The sequence below is a fragment of the Oncorhynchus tshawytscha genome, linkage group LG25 (assembly GCF_018296145.1).
Source record: "Oncorhynchus tshawytscha isolate Ot180627B linkage group LG25, Otsh_v2.0, whole genome shotgun sequence".
NCBI classification, from domain to species: domain Eukaryota; kingdom Metazoa; phylum Chordata; class Actinopteri; order Salmoniformes; family Salmonidae; genus Oncorhynchus; species Oncorhynchus tshawytscha.
The window spans coordinates 11,166,517-11,186,452 of NC_056453.1; the positions used below are offsets into that span (position 1 = coordinate 11,166,517).

General features: G+C 42.5%; 1 protein-coding gene across 2 annotated transcripts in view; it reads left to right on the forward strand.

Annotated features, from left to right (window-relative positions):
- LOC112224196 (ubiquitin carboxyl-terminal hydrolase 22) overlaps positions 1-19,936 on the forward strand; it is a 48,626-nt gene that overhangs the window by 14,241 nt on the left and 14,449 nt on the right. For both annotated transcript variants that reach the window (XM_024387600.2, XM_024387601.2), the window contains exons 2-3: positions 10,709-10,841; positions 13,865-13,978. In XM_024387600.2, the coding sequence (XP_024243368.2) occupies positions 10,709-10,841; positions 13,865-13,978 (247 nt within the window). The remainder of the gene's footprint in view (positions 1-10,708; positions 10,842-13,864; positions 13,979-19,936) is intronic.

Below are 19,936 nucleotides of genomic sequence, written 5' to 3' on the forward strand. Positions count from 1 at the left end.
ATTCACAACAATACACATCTAAAAGTAAAAGAATGAAATTAAGAAATATAAATATTAGGACGAGCAATGTCCGAGTGGCATTGACTAAAATACAGTAGAATAGAATACAGTATATACATATGAGATGAGTAAAGCATTATGTAAACATTATTTAAAGTGGCTAGTGTTCCATTTATTAAAGTGACGAGTGAATCCATGCTAGAGGTTGACCGATTTTAATTATGGCCAATTTCAAGTTTTCATATCAATCGATGGGCGCCTATTACATTGCAATCCGCAAGGAGACTGCGTGGCATGTTGACCACCTTTTACGCGAGTGCAGCAATCTGAAGGACCTTGTGGCTGCAAGGAGCCACGGTAAGTTGCTAGCTAGCATTAACCTTTTCTTATAAAAAACAGTCAATCTTCACATAATCACTAGTTAACTACACATGGTTGATGATATTACTAGGTTAACTAGCTTGTCCTGCGTTGCATATAATCAAAGCGGTGCCTGTTAATTTACCATCGAATCACAGCCTACTTCAACTTTGAAAAGCATATTTGCGAAAAAAAGCACAATCGCTGCACAAATGTACCTAACCATGAACATCAATGCCTTTCTTAAAATCAATACAGAAGTATATATGTTTTTTAAACCTGCGCATTTAGTTCAAATAAATGCATGTTAGTAGGTAATATTAACTTGCGAAATTGTGTCACTTCTCTTGCGTTCAGTGCAAGCAGAGTCGGGAAATATGCAGCAGTTTGGGCCACCTGGCTCGTTGTGAAGACCATTTCTTCCTGACAAAGACCGTAATTAATTTTCCAGAATAACATTGAAGGTAGTGCAATGTAACAGCAATATTTAGACTTGATTGCCACCTGTTCGATAAAATACGTAACAGTTCCGTATTTCACTGAAAGTATAAACGTTTTGGTTTTCAAAATGATAGTTTCTGGATTTGACCTTCATTAATGGGGCGGCAGATAGCCTAGTAGTTAGAGCGTTGGACTAGTAACCAAAAGGTTGCAAGATCGAATCCCCGAGCTGCCAAGGTAAAAATTTGTCATCATCCAATATTCAAAGGTGTATATAGAAATCGTCGACGTGTAGTTTACGTGTCATAATTCCTATAATAACTACAACCTAAAACTTTTTAACTGGGAATATTGAAGACTCATGTTAAAAGGAACAACCAATGTTCTGAGCAAGGAACTTAAACTTTTGCTTTTTTACATGGCACATATTGCACTTTTACTTTCTTCTCCAGCACTGTTTTTGCAGTATTTAAACCAAATTGAACAGGTTTCATTATTTATTTGAGACTAAATAGATTTATTTATGTATTAAGTTAAAATAAAGTGTTTATTGTTAATTCGGTATTGTTGTAATTGTCATTATTACAAATATATGTATTTTATATTAAAATTGGCAGATTTGAATTAGTATCAGCTTTTTTTGGTCCTCCAATAATTGGTATCAGCGTTGAAAAATCATAATCGGTTGACCTCTACTATGTGTATATAGGTCAGCAACCCACCTGAGTAACTGGGTTGTAGCCGACTAGTGATGGCCATTTAACGGTCTGCTGGTCTTGAGATGGAAGCTGTTTTTCTGTCTCGGTCCCAGCATTGATGCACCTGTACTGACCTCGCCATCTGGATGATGGTGGGGTGAACAGGCTGTGGCTCGGGTGGTTTATGTCCTTGAGGATCTTTTTGGCCTTCCTGTGACATTGGGTGCTGTAGGTGTCCTGGAGGGCAGGCAGTTTGCCCCCGGTGATGCATTGGGCAGATCGCATCACCCTCTGGAGAGCCCTGCGGTTGTGGGCAGTGCAGTTTCCATACCAGGCAGTGATGCAGCCTGACAGGATGCTCTCAATTGTGCACCTGTAAAAGTTTGTGAGGGTCTTAAGTGCCAAGCTGAACATTTTCAGCCTCCTGACGTTGAAGAGGGCCTCCTGATGATCTTCACCACACTGTCTGTGTGGGTGGACCATTTCAGTTTGTCAGTGATGTGTACGCTGAGGAACTTTCCATCTTCTCCACTACGGTCCTGTGGATGGCGGCGTGCTCCTTCTGGTGTTTCCTGAAGTCCACGATCAGCTCCTTTCGTTTTGTTGAGAGAGGGGTTATTTTCCTGGCACTACACTGCCAGGGCCCTCACCACCTCTCTGTAGGCTGTCTTGTCATTGTTGGTATTCAGGCCTACTTCTGTTGTCGTCTGCAAAGATTGAGTTTTTAGACACACGGTCATGGGTGAACAGGGAGTACAGGAGGGGGCATAGCATGCACCCTTGTGTGTTGAGGATCAACGAAGTGGATGTGTTGTTTCTTACCTTCACCACCTTGGGGGGCCCTTCAGGAAGTCCAGGTCCCAGTTGCACAGGGTGGGCTTCTATGGTGTTGAAGGCGATTAACAGGACCTTGATAAGCTGATTGCGGTGTTTGAACAGGGTTGGATCAAAAGTCTGCCTACAATACTTCACCAAAAAGCATGGCCACAGAGGAATTGAGGATCATTTGCTTCTTACATTTTTTTTGCTGTGGATTGTTTCAATTTGGGAAGCGCGTGTGGAGGCCTAGCTTATCATTGAATTGCGGTTGAAGGTGAAAAGCATCTAAAATGTGTCTCGAGTATCATTTAAAATGTTGAGACAGGAAGAAGGGGGGCATAGATATAGGCGCGTTTCTCCAGAATGGCTCAGCTGTCTCCCTCCAGTTCTTGTACATTCATTGTGTGAATTGTTTGCCCTTTTTAAAAGGGCTTTTTTTTTTACATACAGCTGAAGTCAGAAGTTTACATACACCATAGCCAAATAACTGAGTCAGGTTTGTAGGCCTCCTTGCTCGCACAAGCTTTTTCAGTTCTGCCCCCAAATTTTCTATGAGATTGAGGTCAGGGCTTTGTGATGGCCACTCCAATACCTTGACTTTGTTGTCCTTAAGCCATTTTGCCACAACCTTTGGAAGTATGTTTGGGGTCATTGTCCATTTGGAAGACCCATTTGAGACCAAGCTTTAACTGATGTCTTGAGATGTGGATATATTGAAGCAACATCATTTTCCTGCCTCATGCTGCCATCTTTTTTGTGAAGTGCACCAGCCCCTCCTGCAGCAAAGCACCCCCACAACATGATGCAGCCACCCCTGTGCTTCACGGTTGTTCTTCGGCTTGCAAGCCTCCCCCACTTTTGTACCCGTTTCCTACAGCATCTTCACAAGGTCCTTTGCTGTTGTTCTGGGATTGATTTGCACCTTTCACACCAAAGTACGCTCATCTCTAGGAGACAGAACGCGTCTCCTTCCTGAGCGGTATTGACGGCTGCGTGGTCCCATGGTGTTTATACTTACGTTTGTACTGATGAATGTGGTACCTTCAGGCGTTTGGAAATTGCTCCCAAGGATGAACCAGGCTTGTGGAGGTCTACAATTTTTTTTCTGAGGTCTTGGCTCATAAATGTATTGTTAATCCTCGTCATTTGGTTACATTTATTTTATTTCTTTAGCGTCTAAGACATTGGTGGTGGGGTGCTATTATGCTGACATATGGAATTGTTTTAAGATGCCCATACTATGGTTAATTTAGCTATTTGATTTTTTTTATTTTATTACCCCTTTATAGGTATCAAAAAAATATTAAATTTTGATTTTAAAAAGTGTATTTTGACCTTTACAACAAATTCATACTTGTCAGGAAGGACAGTAAAAAAGCAAGGCTTTTGATGTCTCTGTCCTAAATCCAGGAGATATTTTTTTAAACTCAGGAAATGTAGATGATTTTTTTTTACACATGAACCCCTTTTTTTGAGTAGGCACAAAAATTCTGTGACTCTTGTGGGTGTCCTACAGAAAAACGGAGAACGCCATCGTGTTTGAGTCTCCCCTTTCCATTTAATGGTAATAGTTTCTAGGTCAAATGGAACGGATGCTACAGACGTTTTAAGTGAGAAGACCGATTTTTCTTCTCGGGATGTCTCACCGCTCTAGCCCTGCCCTTTACTGTTCTCATTCTCGGAGTGGAAATGCTGCAGAGTTCACAACCTGCTTCATTTGTGAGAAACAAACAAGTTTTGGTTCATTTCATAAACCATACTTTATGAGATTTATTTTGTCTGGAGTGCTCAATGTGAGCAATAAATAGGTAAACTGATTTCTCTGTCCTGATAATGTTGAAGGGGTGTGCACACATAGAAGTACCTGGCCTGCTGCCTTGAAATGTAGGAGTGTTTTTAACATCCATTGTGAATGATAATATATTAAAGCTATAGTTACTAAATTAAGTTATTTGAACAATCTCCCATTCGATAATCACCAATCCTCAGTGTGAAAGCCCAATAGAAGTTATTGTCCTACTGCTACATTGGCCTATCGGCTATGAGGTCCACACGCTAATATCTCTAGCGTGTGGATTGCTGCCCTACCAAGCAAAAATGCAGTAATTGCTCATTGCGTGGAACTGAGATTTTTATTTTATTTACATTGGTTTCACAGTACATTTATGCAGTTACTGTTAACATGACCCCCATTTCCTCCAAAACACAATACAATAGAAGCAGGATACTTGTCAACATGATTAATCATGTACACTGCTCAAAAAATAAAGGGAACACTTAAACAACACAATGTAACTCCAAGTCAATCACACTTCTGTGAAATCAAACTGTCCACTTAGGAAGCAACACTGATTGACAATAAATTTCACATGCTGTTGTGCAAATGGAATAGACAACAGGTGGAAATTATAGGCAATTAGCAAGACACCCCCAATAAAGGAGTGGTTCTGCAGGTGGTGACCAGACCACTTCTCAGTTCCTATAATACCTGGCTGATGTTTTGGTCACTTTTGAATGCTGGCGGTGCTTTCACTCTAGTGGTAGCATGAGACGGAGTCTACAACCCACACAAGTGGCTCAGGTAGTGCAGCTCATCCAGGATGGCACATCAATGCGAGCTGTGGCAAGAAGGTTTGCTGTGTCTGTCAGGGTAGTGTCCAGAGCATGGAGGCGCTACCAGGAGACAGGCCAGTACATCAGGAGATGTGGAGGAGGCCGTAGGAGGGCAACAACCCAGCAGCAGGACCGCTACCTCCACCTTTGTGCAAGGAGGAGCAGGAGGAGCACTGCCAGAGCCCTGCAAAATGACCTCCAGCAGGCCACAAATGTGCATGTGTCTGCTCAAATGGTCAGAAACAGACTCCATGAGGGTTGTATGAGGGCCCGGCGTCCACAGGTGGGGGTTGTGCTTACAGCCCAACACCGTGCAGGCGCCCTGTGCTCTTCACAGATGAAAGCAGGTTCACACTGAGCACATGTGATCGACGTGACAGAGTCTGGAGACGCCGTGGAGAACGTTCTGCTGCCTGCAACATCCTCCAGCATGACCGGTTTGGCGGTGGGTCAGTCATGGTGTAGGGTGGCATTTCTTTGGGGGGGCCGCACAGCCCTCCATATGCTCGCCAGAGGTAGCCTGACTGCCATTAGGTACCGAGATGAGATCCTCAGACCCCTTGTGAGACCATATGCTGGTGCGGTTGGCCCTGGGTTCCTCCTAATGCAAGACAATGCTAGACCTCATGTGGCCGGAGTGTGTCAGCAGTTCCTGCAAGAGGAAGGTATTGATGCTATGGACTGACCCGCCCGTTCCCCAGACCTGAATCCAATTAAGCACATCTGGGACATCATGTCTCGCTCCATCCACCAATGCCACGTTGCACCACAGACTGTCCAGGAGTTGGCGGATGCTTTAGTCCAGGTCTTCTGAGGAGATCCCTCAGGAGACCATCCGCCACCTCATCAGGAGCATGCCCAGGCGTTGTAGGGAGGTCATACAGGCACGTGGAGGCCACACATACTACTGAGCCTCATTTTGACTTGTTTTAAGGACATTACATCAAAGTTGGATCAGCCTGTAGTGTGGTTTTCCACTTTAATTTTGAGTGTGACTCCAAATCCAGACCTCCATGGGTTGATAAATTTGATTTCCATGGATAATTTTTGTGTGATTTTGTTGTCAGCACATTCAACTATGTAAAGAAAAAAGTATTTAATAAGAATATTTCATTCATTCAGATCTAGGATGTGTTATTTTAGTGTTCCCTTTTATTTTTTTGAGCAGTGTATTTAATCTAGCAAAAATGACTAACTAATTTCAGACCAAATTAGCAGTTACTGACTTTTTGCTTGGTGGGGCAGAATGGATCAGTGTATCAATGTGTCCACATGGCTGGTGGTCTTGCATTAGTTGACTTTAAACTTTTAGGTTTTTTTCATTCAGATTTTTATGATTAACCACATGAAACGAAAACAACATTATTATTGAAATGAAACGGTTCCACAAAAATGCACATATGACAATCATAACTCACACGCAGAACAGTTGAAATGTTTCAAGTTTCCCTAAACTTGAAACTTAAATATAATATTTTTCTCCACATTTCCATGGTTGGATTTAGCCTGTAGGCTACTTTGAAATTAGGTAAGACATGCCTCCTAATATGAATTAAAACAATCAGAATTCAAAAAATTATGTTTTCAAAATGCATACTGCCTCCAGCTCGCGTTGTAAAGTGGTGGATGGCGTGTTGCCTGCACTTGAATGGTGAATGGGAGGCACACTTTAACTACCAGTTGAAAAAAATGTATAAGCTGGATTTGCCTGTTTTTGCAATTAGTCTAGGTTAGTTTTAGCTCGTTAACATTTAGCTACGTGATTTCGCTATTAGTTTGTGCTAATTTTGTAGTCTGGTTAGAGGCCCAATGGGCTTTTCTTGCTTTTTAGCACCCCCTTGTGTGCTATGCCGTTAATGGCGTAAATCCCCGTATGAAAGAAGGATGGTATGACAATATGAAAATCTGGATACCACCCAGGCCTAGGTCCTACAAAGGTTGTAATGATGAACTTAGCATTTAGATAGGCCTTGATCTGATCTGTCTCCAGCTCTCTTTATCAGATGGTCTGGTCACGGGCAAGGCTGTGATTGATGCACCCCCTAATAGCATATCAACACCAACTGGGAAGACTGCTGACAACATTGCCTCGCCTGCCTGCTACAGAGGAGGGAAGGAGGGATGGTGGGAAAGGATGGGGGACTGTAGAGGATAGAGAATGCATCCATACTTGTTAAAATACAGATGGAGAAAGTGAAGAGAATGATGAGAGGAATAGATGGAAAGGAAGAAAGAAAGAAGAGGGAGAGTGAGCAGTGGAGGAGAGGAGAGATGTATGACGATGGGGGTGTGAGAGGGCAGGCTGTGAGTCTGGGACAGACCAAGGAGAGAGGGAGTCTGAGAGCAGCTGTACTGCAGTGCAGAATCCTGTTGTCACGATACCCACATTTTCTGCCATATTTGCCAGTCACAGAATGGCACTTGATCCAGACAGCTCTTTTGAGTTCAAGAGAGAGCCATGCATTAATGAATCAATTATATAGTGATAAAATCGATTTGACTTAGTTTTTACCAATCTAACTACATAACAACATAATAGTAATAATTAATTTGAATGATAAATCTCTATTAATAAACTGTTTTAATCAAGATGTAGCCTAGGTCTATTCACAATACAGGTGAATCACAGGTGTCTGGTGTAGAGGTCGACCGATTAATCGGAATGGCCAATTTTAATTTTGGCCGAATTGAAGTTTTCACAACAATCGGAAATCGATTGTTAACCTTACTGTTAACTAGTCCAATGCTCTAACCACCTGCCTCACGAGGAGCCCGCCTGTTACGCGAATGCAGTAAGAAGCCAAGGTAAGTTGTTAGCTAGCATTAAACTTATCTTATAAAAAACAATCAATCATAATCACTAGTTATAACTACACATGGTTGATGATATTACTAGTTTATCTAGCGTGTCCTGCATTGCATATAATCGATGCAGTGCGCATTCGCGGAAAAAGGATTGTCGTTGCTCCAACGTGTACCTAGCCATAAACATCAATGCCTTTCTTAAAATCAATACGCAGAAGTATATATTTTTAAACCTGCAGTATTTAGCTAAAAGAAAGGTTAGCAGGCAATATTAACCAGGTGAAATTGTGTCACTTCTCTTGCGTTCATTGCACGCAGAGTCAGGGAATATGCAACAGTTTGGGCCGCCTGGATCATTGCGAACTAATTTGCCAGAATTCTACGTAATTATGACATAAGGTTGTGCAATGTAACAGCAATATTTAGACTTATGGATGCCACCCGTCAGATAAAATACGTAACAGTTCCGTATTTCACTGAATTAATAAACTTTTTTTTCTTAGAAATGATAGTTTCCGGATTCGACCATATTGATGACCAAAGGCTCGTATTTCTGTGTGTTATTATGTTATAATTAAGTCTATGATTTGATAGAGCAGTCTGACTGAGCGATGGTAGGCAGCAGCAGGCTCGTAAGCATTCATTCAAACAGCACTTCTGTGCGTTTTGCCAGCAGCTCTTCTCAATGCTTCAAGCATTGCGCTGTTTATGACTTCAAGCCTATCGACTCCCAAGATTAGGCTGGTGTAACCGATGTGAAATGGCTAGCTAGTTAGCGGGGTGCGAGCTAATAGCGTTTCAATCGTCACTCGCTCTGAGACTTGGAGTAGTTGTTCCCCTTGCTCTGCATAGGTAACTCTGCTTCGAGGGTGGCTGTTGTCGATGTGTTCCTGGTTCGAGTGTTACACTGGCAATACTAAAAGGCCTATAAGAACATCCAATAGTCAAAGGTATATGAAATACAAATCGTATAGAGAGAAATAGTCCTATATTAACTACAACCTAAAACTTCTTACCTGGGAATATTGAAGACTCATGTTAAAAGGAACCAGCTTTCATATGTTCTCATGTTCTGAGCAAGGAACTTAAACGTTAGCTTTCTTACATGGCAAATATTGCACTTTTACTTTCTTCTCCAACACTTTGTTTTTGCATTATTTAAACCAAATTGAACATGTTTCATTATTTATTTGAGGCTAAATTGATTTTATTGATGTATTATATTAAGTTAAAATAAGTGTTCATTCAGTATTGTTGTAATTGTCATTATTACAAATAAATGTCAAAAAATCGGCCGATTGTATCGGCGTTGAAAAATCATAATCGGTCGACCTCTAGAACGGAGTTACATGCAAAAATGTCTCTATAATACTGTATGCTTGAATTTGTTCTGGATTTGGGGACTTTGAATGCCCTGGTGGCATGTCTGGTGGGGTAAATGTGTGTCAGCTGTGTAAGTTGACTATGCAAACAGTTTGGGATTTTCACTTATAAAAAAAAAATGTGATGCAGTCAGTCTCTCCTCAACTCTTATCCGAGAGAGACTGGCATGCCACAGTATTTATATCATCCCTCTGATTACAATAAAGAGCAAGCCTCTGTTGTTCAGCTGCAGCTTAACGAGGTCTTTCCTTGCAGCACTCGACCACACGACTGGACAATAATCAAGATGATAAAAAACTAGAGCCTTCGGGATTTGGTTTTTGGAATGTGGTGTCAAAAAAGCAGAGCATCTCTTTTTATTATGGACAGACCTTTCCCCATCTTTACAACCATTGAATCTACAGCACCAGTCAAAAGTTTGGACACACCTATCGGTGTGTTTTTTTTTAGCTAACTTTGATTAGCAGACCGTGCCGTTTGGTTGCTGTTAAGGAGGTTGTCATGGAGAAGTGTTCTATTGTGTCCAACTACGTTGCCAATTTTAATTGGCTGATACGGAATTAGAACCGGATATAATCACGGCCACCTGGTGAGGATGGCATGGGGCTAAATAGGCCAGGTTATGTAATGGGAAAGGCTAACATGTAGCCTTTTGATCACGTACTACTACGTCAATGATTTTAATTGGCTGATGCTTTAACTTTTTCTAATATTCGCAAGTATGGCCCCAGGGTTTTATGGAGTTTTTGTCTTGTCTGTGTTTTCATTCTCATGCGTGCACTCTCTCTCCTTTCCATTTCTGTGTGTGTGATTTGTGCTTCCACTTCACCAACTGATTTTGGCTGAGGCAATGGTCAAGGTGTGAACATGTGTCACATATAATCTCTCAGCTCACTCAGGTGGCATGTCACCGTGGCAGGACAGCTTGCCATGCCGAAATGGGCTCGGTGCAAAATGTTACATCAAAGAAACTGTAACAGGAAGGCTACCCTAAAGCAGCCTAAAGAAAAGGGAACCAAAAATCGAGGTCTATTTCAAGATCTGGTTGTAGGCCTACCTGTGTTATTGATACGATGCCAAATGGGTTCTCTTTATTGAGAATACATTGTGTGTCGCGGACTTGTGATCTCCAGGCTGATGATGTCAGGGGAGGGGTTTGGCAGGTGTGGAAGCTAGCGATCTTTTTCACCTTGTCAAAAGTGCGGAGATGAGGCAAGGACATTATAAGCAAACACCCACACGCCAGCTGAAAATGACACGCTGGCTTTCTCTCTCCATGACAAAATGGATGTGGTGTTTTATCATATGTGCCTTCCATCCCTTTGTGTCCCAGAGATGCCAGGTGTTCTCTTCAGCCCGTTTTGTCTTTTGTGAAAAGAAGGTAAAGTACAACAATGTAAATTTGCTCCTCTTTTCGCAGCAGACTTTCGCTCCATTAGGCTCTAACACGGCTGCCGACTTTCACTATAAACTGTATAAATCCGGTCTGATTGACCGACCTGAGTCTTTGTGAGTGTATGATAGTGATGATGACACTTTTGGTTTCTATCAGTGATCCTCAACCTGTGTCCCTCTCTCGTCCCCCGCAGGCCAAGTCGTGTGTCTGTCACATGTGCGGTGCCCACCTGAACCGGCTCCACTCCTGCCTCTACTGCGTCTTCTTCGGCTGCTTCACCAAGAAACACATCCACGAGCACGCCAAAAACAAACGACACAATCTAGGTAAGACAGGCGCGCACGCACACACACACACACACACACACGAGCGCAACAAACGCTTGAGAACATCACAGCAAACTGCTCATTGTCCTATCAGGTTGGGTGGTGCTGTAGTATAGCTCTCCTCCTATCCTATGGACCACAGCTTGAGTCCACACCAGCTCTACACTGCCCTCACAGAGGGGAAGCCATAGGAATAGTGTTGTGCCGACATGGCCGTACTGGTCATCCTATACTCAAATCAACAGTTGATAGTCGGATCGGATGATACTCCTGATTGTACAAAACTGAAGTGTTTTTAAAAATGCCTAAGTAGATATTGGCAAGATACCTCTCTGCACATTCTCACTGCAAAAAATCTGCAGATTAGAAGCAGCGCACAGAGGGGTGTCTGAACTTGCAGCGGGAAGCCAAGTTTGCTGTCAACCAGTTAGAATGCGGATCAGCGTTTCGTCTTTTTTTCCCCCTTACCCTTGCCCTGCTTGTTAAATATTATTCACGTTGATAGCTTCATAGCAAACATCCTCGTCGTGTAAGTTATCATGGTAGCAGGCAGCAGCAATCTCAACCGAAAAACATGCAAGGAAAAGTGATTGGGTGAAATTATGACACGAGTGTACGGAGAAATACAGTTTCACTTTATCCAATCAGAGCAGCAGGATCAACGTACAGCCCGCCCTTCTCTTTACAGACAGCCAGTTGAGTTATTTAGACCACGTAGAACCTCACACATGACTGCCTGACATGAGAAAGAAGCGTGCTAGCACCCGATTTAAAAAAAATCTCTATATATTTTTTTAAAATGAGCACGGATAATTACAAAAAATTCTTGAATCATAATCGTATCCACAAAATTGTCCATATCCGTTGCGATACTCGTTTTGTCCGACTACTCGGCACACCTCTAACATAGAACATGTGCTCTGCTCCTCTGTCTTACTTCATATTTGACACGTCAGACCTGTACAGCACCACCACAACACTCCGCCCCCTGCCAGGTCCCTCACCCACACCCCTGAAACATTAAAGACTCATAATTACCCCCTTTGCTTAACTAGGCAGGCCTCGGCTGCCCCTCCTCCGCCCCCATTCACACACGGGGCCCAAACAAAGACTGCTAAGTAGCTAATTATACTGTTGAGGGTAATAAGCACCCAGTAAATACAAATGTATGTCCTTTTGTTCAGCTCTAGGGGTTTTATGGTGGCAGAACCCCAAATGAGCCAATGTCAAGATGAACGTGTCATCAAACCTTGTTGGGTTATCGTCGCTGTACCACATCAGGGATGGAGCTGATGGCGACATAAATCACCAACCTGTTATGCAACCTAACGCAACATAATTGCAACACAATGCAACACGCCAGGACTGATGCCCCAGGGGCTATTGAATGTCGCCTGTGTAGTTGGCCACATAGGCACTAGGCACCAGTGGGGTTGCTGATTCTCTGTTGCACAAATGTGCCTGAGCAGCTCAGTGCATTGCAGCCCGGGTCTATTAGCCTATAGGGCATAGATAGATTTACGCTACAGCAGGAGGAGAAGAAAAGAATGACCGATCTCACTAGATGAGTAATTAACATATCTTAATAAAACCCAACAGAAGTCAGTTAAGTTCCTTCATTTTCCAGTAATTTTTTGGGAGTTCTTTCTTCCTTTCAGATGTTTGGTCTGTACTTCCTCTATTTTGGCTCTTCATGTTATGTTTCTCCCTGTATCGGGTTATTTCTCTTTCTCTCCCCCCTTTTTCTCGGTTCCCATGGTTACATGAAGGTCTGTGGGTTTATTTTCATTTTGTCTTCTCTCAGCAAGTCTCACCTTGTTACGCAACTTTGTTCTCTCACTCTCACTCACTCTCTCTCTCCAGCTCTTATTGTGCCATTAACAGTGTGGCTGTTATTCAATCTTAGTCCTAAAGGCTAGGGTTTTACTTTTTCAGTTTCTTCATCCTGTTTTTGTGCCCGATTTTTAGGTGAATTGCCTCCCTCGTTGATGTGGCAATCTGCAGGAAAGTTATATTTTCACTGCAATGACAGCATTATACACTTATGTCCAATATCCACAACATATTACAGCTGTAAAACTGGTTGTATTTGGTTTGGTGTGTGAATTGAATCCACAGGCAGACTTGATGTTCCACTCTTTGCTATTAGCTGCAGCTTGGTACTCCCCAACACCTGCAGGGCCCAGTCTGACATTTCAAGACATTCGGTCACAGCTGGGACACCAGTCAACACCGTATCTATCCACATTTTAATACCGTAATTAATCATTCGGGCGATCATTTAGACATACACAACCTGCATGCCCCGTGCTTTCTCCACATACACCTAATGATTGTTATGTCTGCCTCAAGCAGCCAATTGCATAGGCAGGTTGTCATGGGAACTGCAAACAGGTATTGGAGCTGCGGCTGCTGAGAAGGTGAGGAGGATATGAGAGGGGGAGAGAGGGATAGGGAGAGGTGCAGCTTTTACCAGGCTCTATCCTCTTTCTATCCCTCTGTCTGTGGGTACCTGCATGCGTGGTAGCTGACGAGTTGACGGTGAAAAGTCTGATTTTTCAGATTGAAGTGGTGTAAAAGATGTCAACGATGGCTGACAAATTGTATTAGAAAACGGGCCCTTTACACTACATTCATAAATAGACATTTATCAAAACATTATCATTATAATCCCTCCCGCTCGCCCCGGATCTTTTCCTACGCCAAAGGATGTTATCAGAAAGTCAAGATGTCAGCGCGTAAGCTGGCCTTGCAGAGGTAGAGAGCTAGCTAGCTGCCTACTCCTTTCTCCGGGACTGATCTTGGATTTGCGACCCAAATTGGCACCCTTTTCCCTCTGTAGTGCACTGGGCCCTGGTCAGAAGTAGTGCACTATATAGGGAGTAGGGTGCCATTTAGGATGCACCTCAGAGCTACAAATGAACAGAATGTTCCAATGTAGCCTTGAGCTGTTTCATACCTCCTTTTCCTCACCATTTATCATTTGTCACTTCATTCTCTTTCTGTGTCTGTTTTTCTTCCAGCTATAGATCTATTGTATGGAGGTATATATTGCTTTGTGTGCCAAGACTACATATACGACAAAGAAATGGAACAGATTGCCAAAGAGGAACAAAGGAAAGCGTGGAAATTGCAAGGTAAGTTCTTTCCCCTATTCAATCCCCCAGTATTGCCCTCTGACTTATACAGTGACACCTCGGTTATAACCACAGCTTTTGTTTCCTAAACTTTTGATTTATTGCTCGAGTTTAGCGTTCTCTCTCGCTCTCTTTTTTGGCCTGTTCCCAGTCCCATTCACCAAGCCCTGCCCCCTGTTACTCAAGCAGGCAGTTTCTCATGCTCAAGATTCACTCTGCAATGCATGCATTGACCAAACAACAGCATGCAGTCAACAGGTTTTTCCAAAAAAGAGCGACACACCTTTCCATTTTGCTTCTTAATATAAATCCACATGTTTTCTGTCGTATACTATTATTTTGTGTAATTTGCTAGTAAGTTGGTTTTAGCAAGCTACAAATTTGCCCCTAATGCTAATTGCTTGCTAGCTAAATCTGGGAAACACTCTTTTCACACCACTTCGATAGCAGGTTAGGAGATTGACGTTAAAGTTAGGAAAAGGGTTAGTGAAAATGCACCCCTAACCTGCTACGAAAATCTATTTTTCTCTAAGTGGTGTGAAGTGTCTCAGCTTTTTTTAAACGTGTATTTTTCCATATAGACACACCCTATAGACACATATGCATCGAACTTGTCTGATGCTTTAAGCGTACTGTTTGAAATAAGACACAAACAAGAGGGGAGCCAGATATCAAGATAACTAGAAGAAGAAAAATTGACCCGACCATCCCCATACCTCTCCTACTGCTGATAATTGGCTTCACGAGGAGGCGGCAACCTTTTTCTGATGTGGAATTTCAATATATCTTACCACTTCTACCTGATCTGCGTGCCAGTTATGGTTTTCATGTGCACATTTTTTTGTGCAACAGTTTAATTGCATTTCTAATAATGTCTTCGTTTCTCAAAGTTATTGTCATGTGGCTAATTAAAATGTTATCTGAATGATAGTGATAGCTTTTAGGTTTGTAACTTCTATTGTCATTGCCAATTATGTAAAAAAAATATAAAAAAAATATATAAAGACAACAAATAAAAACATTGCAGCCTGCAGGTAGAAAATATCCATAAAATAATGTATATCCAATAAATCACATTGGCTGTGCATGGCCTGTCTGCAACTAACTTGAAACATTGGTTCAACTATTAACTTGGGTCTGGCCTGAAGCTCATGCTAGCAAAATTGCAACATTGTATAAGATATTCTGGGCCCTCAGTTTCCTAAGCCAGTAAAGCTCAGGAAAGACGGATATATACAGTGGGGCAAAAAAGTATTGAGTCAGCCACCAATTGTGCAAGTTCTCCCACTTAAAAAGATGAGAGAGGCCTGCACTTTCCATCATAGGTATACTTCAACTATGACGGACAAAATGTTTTTAAAAATCCAGAAAATCACATTGTAGGATTTTTAATGAATTTATTTGCAAATTATAGTGGAAAATAAGTATTTGGTCAATTACAAAAGTTTATCTCAATACTTTGTTATGTACCCTTTGTTGGCAATGACAGAGGTCAAATGTTTTCTGTAAGTCTTCACAAGGTTTTCACACACTGTTGCTGGTATTTTGGCCCATTCCTCCATGCAGATCTCCTCTAGAGCAGTGATGTTTTGGGGCTGTTGCTGGGCAACACGGACTTTCAACTCCCTCCAAAGATTTTCTATGGGGTTGAGATCTGGAGACTGGCTAGGTCACTCCAGGACCTTGAAATGCTTCTTACGAAGCCACTCCTTTGTTGCCCGGGCGGTGTGTTTGGGATCATTGTCATGCTGAAAGACCCAGCCACGTTTCATCTTCAATGCCCTTGCTGATGGAAGGAGGTTTTCACTCAAAATCTCACGATACATGGCCCCATTCATTCTTTCCTTTACACGGATCAGTCGTCCTGGTCCCTTTGCAGAAAAACAGCCCCAAGGCATGATGTTTCCACCCCCATGCTTCACAGTAGGTATGGTGTTCTTTGGATGCAACTCAGCATTCTTTGTCCTCCAAACACGACGAGTTGAGTTTTTACCAAAAATGTATATTTTGGTTTCATCTGACATTCTCCCAATCTTCTTCTGGATCATCCAAATGCTCTCTAGCAAACTTCAGACAGGCCTGGACATGTACTGGCTTGAGCAGGGGGACACGTCTGGCACTGCAGGATTTGAGTCCCTGGCGGCGTAGTGTGTTACTGATGGTAGGCTTTGTTGCTTTGGTCCCAGCTCTCTGCAGGTCATTCACTTGGTCCCCCCGTGTGGTTCTGGGATTTTTGCTCACCGTTCTTGTGATCATTTTGGCCCAACGGGGTGAGATCTTGCGTGGAGCCCCAGATCGAGGGAGATTATCAGTGGTCTTGTATATCTTCCATTTCCTAATAATTGCTCCCACAGTTGATTTCTTCAAACCAAGCTGCTTACCTATTGCAGATTCAGTCTTCCCAGCCTGGTGCAGGTCTACAATTTTGTTTCTGGTGTCCTTTGACAGCTCTTTGGTCTTGGCCATAGTGGAGTTTGGAGTGTGACTGTTTGAGGTTGTGGACAGGTGTCTTTTGTACTGATAACAAGTTCAAACAGGTGCCATTAATACAGGCAACGAGTGAAGGACAGAGGAGCCTCTTAAAGAAGAAGTTACAGGTCTGTGAGAGCCAGAAATCTTGCTTGTTTGTTGTTGACCGAATACTTATTTTCCACCATAATTTGCAAATAAATTCATTAAAAATCCTACAATGTGATTTTCTGTATTTGTTTTCTCATTTTGTCTGTCATAGTTGAAGTGTACCTATGATGACAATTACAGGCCTCTCTCATCTTTTTAAGTGGGAGAACTTGCAAAATTGGTGGCTGACTAAATATTTTTTTTGCCCCACTGTATAGGTTAGTTTGGCAAAGGAAAAATAAATAATCAAGTATGCCTATTTTATTAACTTTTTTCTCTTTCATGTGGAGTGGTTATCGAAAATATTTTTCAAATACATTGAGGAGACAGGATTGTGTCACGGCACAGATCTGGGGAAAGGAACCAAAAAATGATTGCAGCATTTGAAGGTCCCCAAGAACACAGTGGCCTCCATCATTATGAATGGAAGAGGTTTGGAACCACCAAGACTCTTCCTCGAGCTGTCCTACCGGCCAAACTGAGCAATCGGGGGAGAAGGGCCTTGGTCTCAAGCACCCGATGGTCACTCTGACAGAGCTCCAGAGTTCCTCTGTGGAGATGGGAGAACCTTCCAGAAAGACCACCATCTCTGCAGCACTCTACCAATCAGGCCGTTGCCATTCCTCAGTAAAAGGCACATGACAGCCCGCTTCGAGCTTCCCAAAAGGCACCTAAAGGATGAGAAACAAGATTCTCTGGTCTGATGAAACAAAGATTGAACTCTTTGGCCTGAATGCCAAGCGTCACGTCAGGAGGAAACCTGGCACCATCCCTACGGTTAAGCATGTTGATGGCAGCATCATGCTCTGGGGATGTTTTTCAGTGGCAGGGAATGGGAGACTAGTCAGGATCGAGGCTAAGATGAACGGAGCAAACTAGAGAGAGAACCTTGATTAAAACCTGCTCCAGAGTGCTCAGGACCTCAGACTGGGCATATTATCAATGCAGTGCCTGTTAATTTCTCATCAAATCACAGCCACCTTCGCCAAACGGGCGATGATTTAACAAGCGCATTCGCGAAAAATCACTGTTGTTGCACCAATGTGTACCTAACCATAAATACCAATGCCTTTCTTTAAAATCAATACACAAGTGTATATTTTTAAACCTGCATATTTAATTAATATTGCCTGCTAACATGAATTTATTTTAACTAGGGAAATTGTGTCACTTCTCTTGCGTTCCGTGCAAACAGTTTGGGCCGCCTGGCTCGCCTGCAAACTGTGTGAAGACCATTTATTCCTAACAAAGACCGTAATTCATTTGCCAGATTTGTACATAATTTTGACATAACATTGAAGGTTGTGCTCTTTTTTTAAAATTATAGTTTCCGGATTTTACCATATTAATGACCAAAGGCTCCTATTTCTGTGTTATTATGTTATAATTAAGTCTATGATTTGATAGAGCAGTCTGACTGAGCGGTGGTAGGCAGCAGCAGGCTCGTAAGCATTAATTCAAACAGTACTTTCGTGCATTTGCCAGCAGCTCTTCGCTGTGTTTCAAGCATTGAGCTGTTTATGACTTCAAGCCTATCAACTCCCGGTTAGGTTAGTGTAACCGATGTGAAATGGCTAGCTAGTTAGTGGGGTGCGCGCTAATAGCGTTTCAATTGGTGACATCACTTGCTCTGAGACCTTGAAGTAGTTGTTCCCCTTGCTCTGCAAGGGCCGCGGCTTTTGTGGTGCGATGGGTAACGATGCTTCGAGGGCGGCTGTTGTCAATCTGTTCCTGGTTCGAGCCCAGGTAGGGGCGACGAGAGGGACGGAAGCTATACTGTTACACTGGCAATAGTATAGTGCCTATAAGAACATCCAATAGTCAAAGGTATATGAAATACAAATGGTATAGAGAGAAATAGTCCTATAATTCCTATAATAACTACAACCTAAGACTTCTTACCTGGGAATATTGAAGACTCGTGTTAAAGGAACCACCAGCTTTCATAGGTTCTGAGCAAGGAACTGAAACGTTAGCTTTTTTCCTTGGCACATATTGCACTTTTACTTTCTTCTCCAACACTTTGTGTTTGCATTATTTAAACCGAATTGAACATGTTTCGTTATTTATTTGAGGCTAAATTGATTTTATTGATGTATTATATTAAGTTAAAATAAGTGTTCATTCATTTTTGTTGTAATTGTCATCATTACAAATAAATACAAATAAAAAAATCGGCCAATTTAATCGGTATCGGCTTTTTTTGGTCCTCCAATAATCGTTATCGGCATTGGAAAATCATAGTCTGTCGACCTCTACCGGAGAGACCTGAAAATAACTGCAGCGATGCTCCCCATCTAACCTGACATAGCTTGAGAGGATCTGCAGCGAAGAATGGGAGAAACTCCCCAAATACAGGTGTGCCAAGCGTGTAACGTCATACGTCAAGAAGACTCGAGGCTGTATTCGCTGCCAAAAGCTTCTTCAACAAAGTACTGAGTAAAGGGTCTGAATACTTGGGGTATTTCTAGAAAACAGTTTTTGCTTTGTCATTATGGGGTATTGTGTGTGGACTGAAGGGGGAAAAAACAATTGAATCAATTTTAGAATAAGTATGTAACATAACAAAATTTGGAAAAAGTAAAGGGGTCTGAATACATTCCTAATGCGCTGTACATGCATGCATGCGAGTACGTATGTGGACATCCTTTCAAATTAGTGGATTCGGCAGTTTGAACATTGGCAGTAGAATGGCCTTACAGAAGAGCTCATTGACGTTCAACGTGTCACCGTCATAGGATGCCACCTATCCAACAAGTCAGTTTGTCAAATTTATGCCATGCTAGAGCTGTCCCCGTCAACTGTATGTGCTGTTATTGTGAAGTGGAAACGTCTAGGAGCGACAATGGCTCAGCCACGAAGTGGTAGGCCATACAAGCTCACAGAACGGGACCGCTGAAGTGCTTAACGTATAAAAATTGTTGGTCCTCAACACTCACTACGAGTTCCAAACTGCCTCTGGAAGCAATCTCGGCACAATAACTGTTCGTCGGAAGCTTCATGAAATGGTCTTCCGTGGCCGAGCAGCCGCACACAAACCTAAGATCACCATGCGCAATGCCAAGCGTTGGCTGGAGTGGGTTTTTGCAGATGCCAGGAGAATGTTACCTGCCCCTTAGTTCCAGTGAAGAGAAATCTTAACGCTACAGCGTACAATGACATTATAGACAATTATCTGCTTCCAACTTTGTGGCAACAGTTTGGGGAAGGCCCTTTCCTGTTTCAGCATGACAATGCCCCAGTGTACAAAGCAAGGTTCATACAGAAATGGTTTGGTCGATGTAGCAGAACTTGACGATTGCAAGTAGAATCGCAATATTTTGGACCAAAATCTCTTTT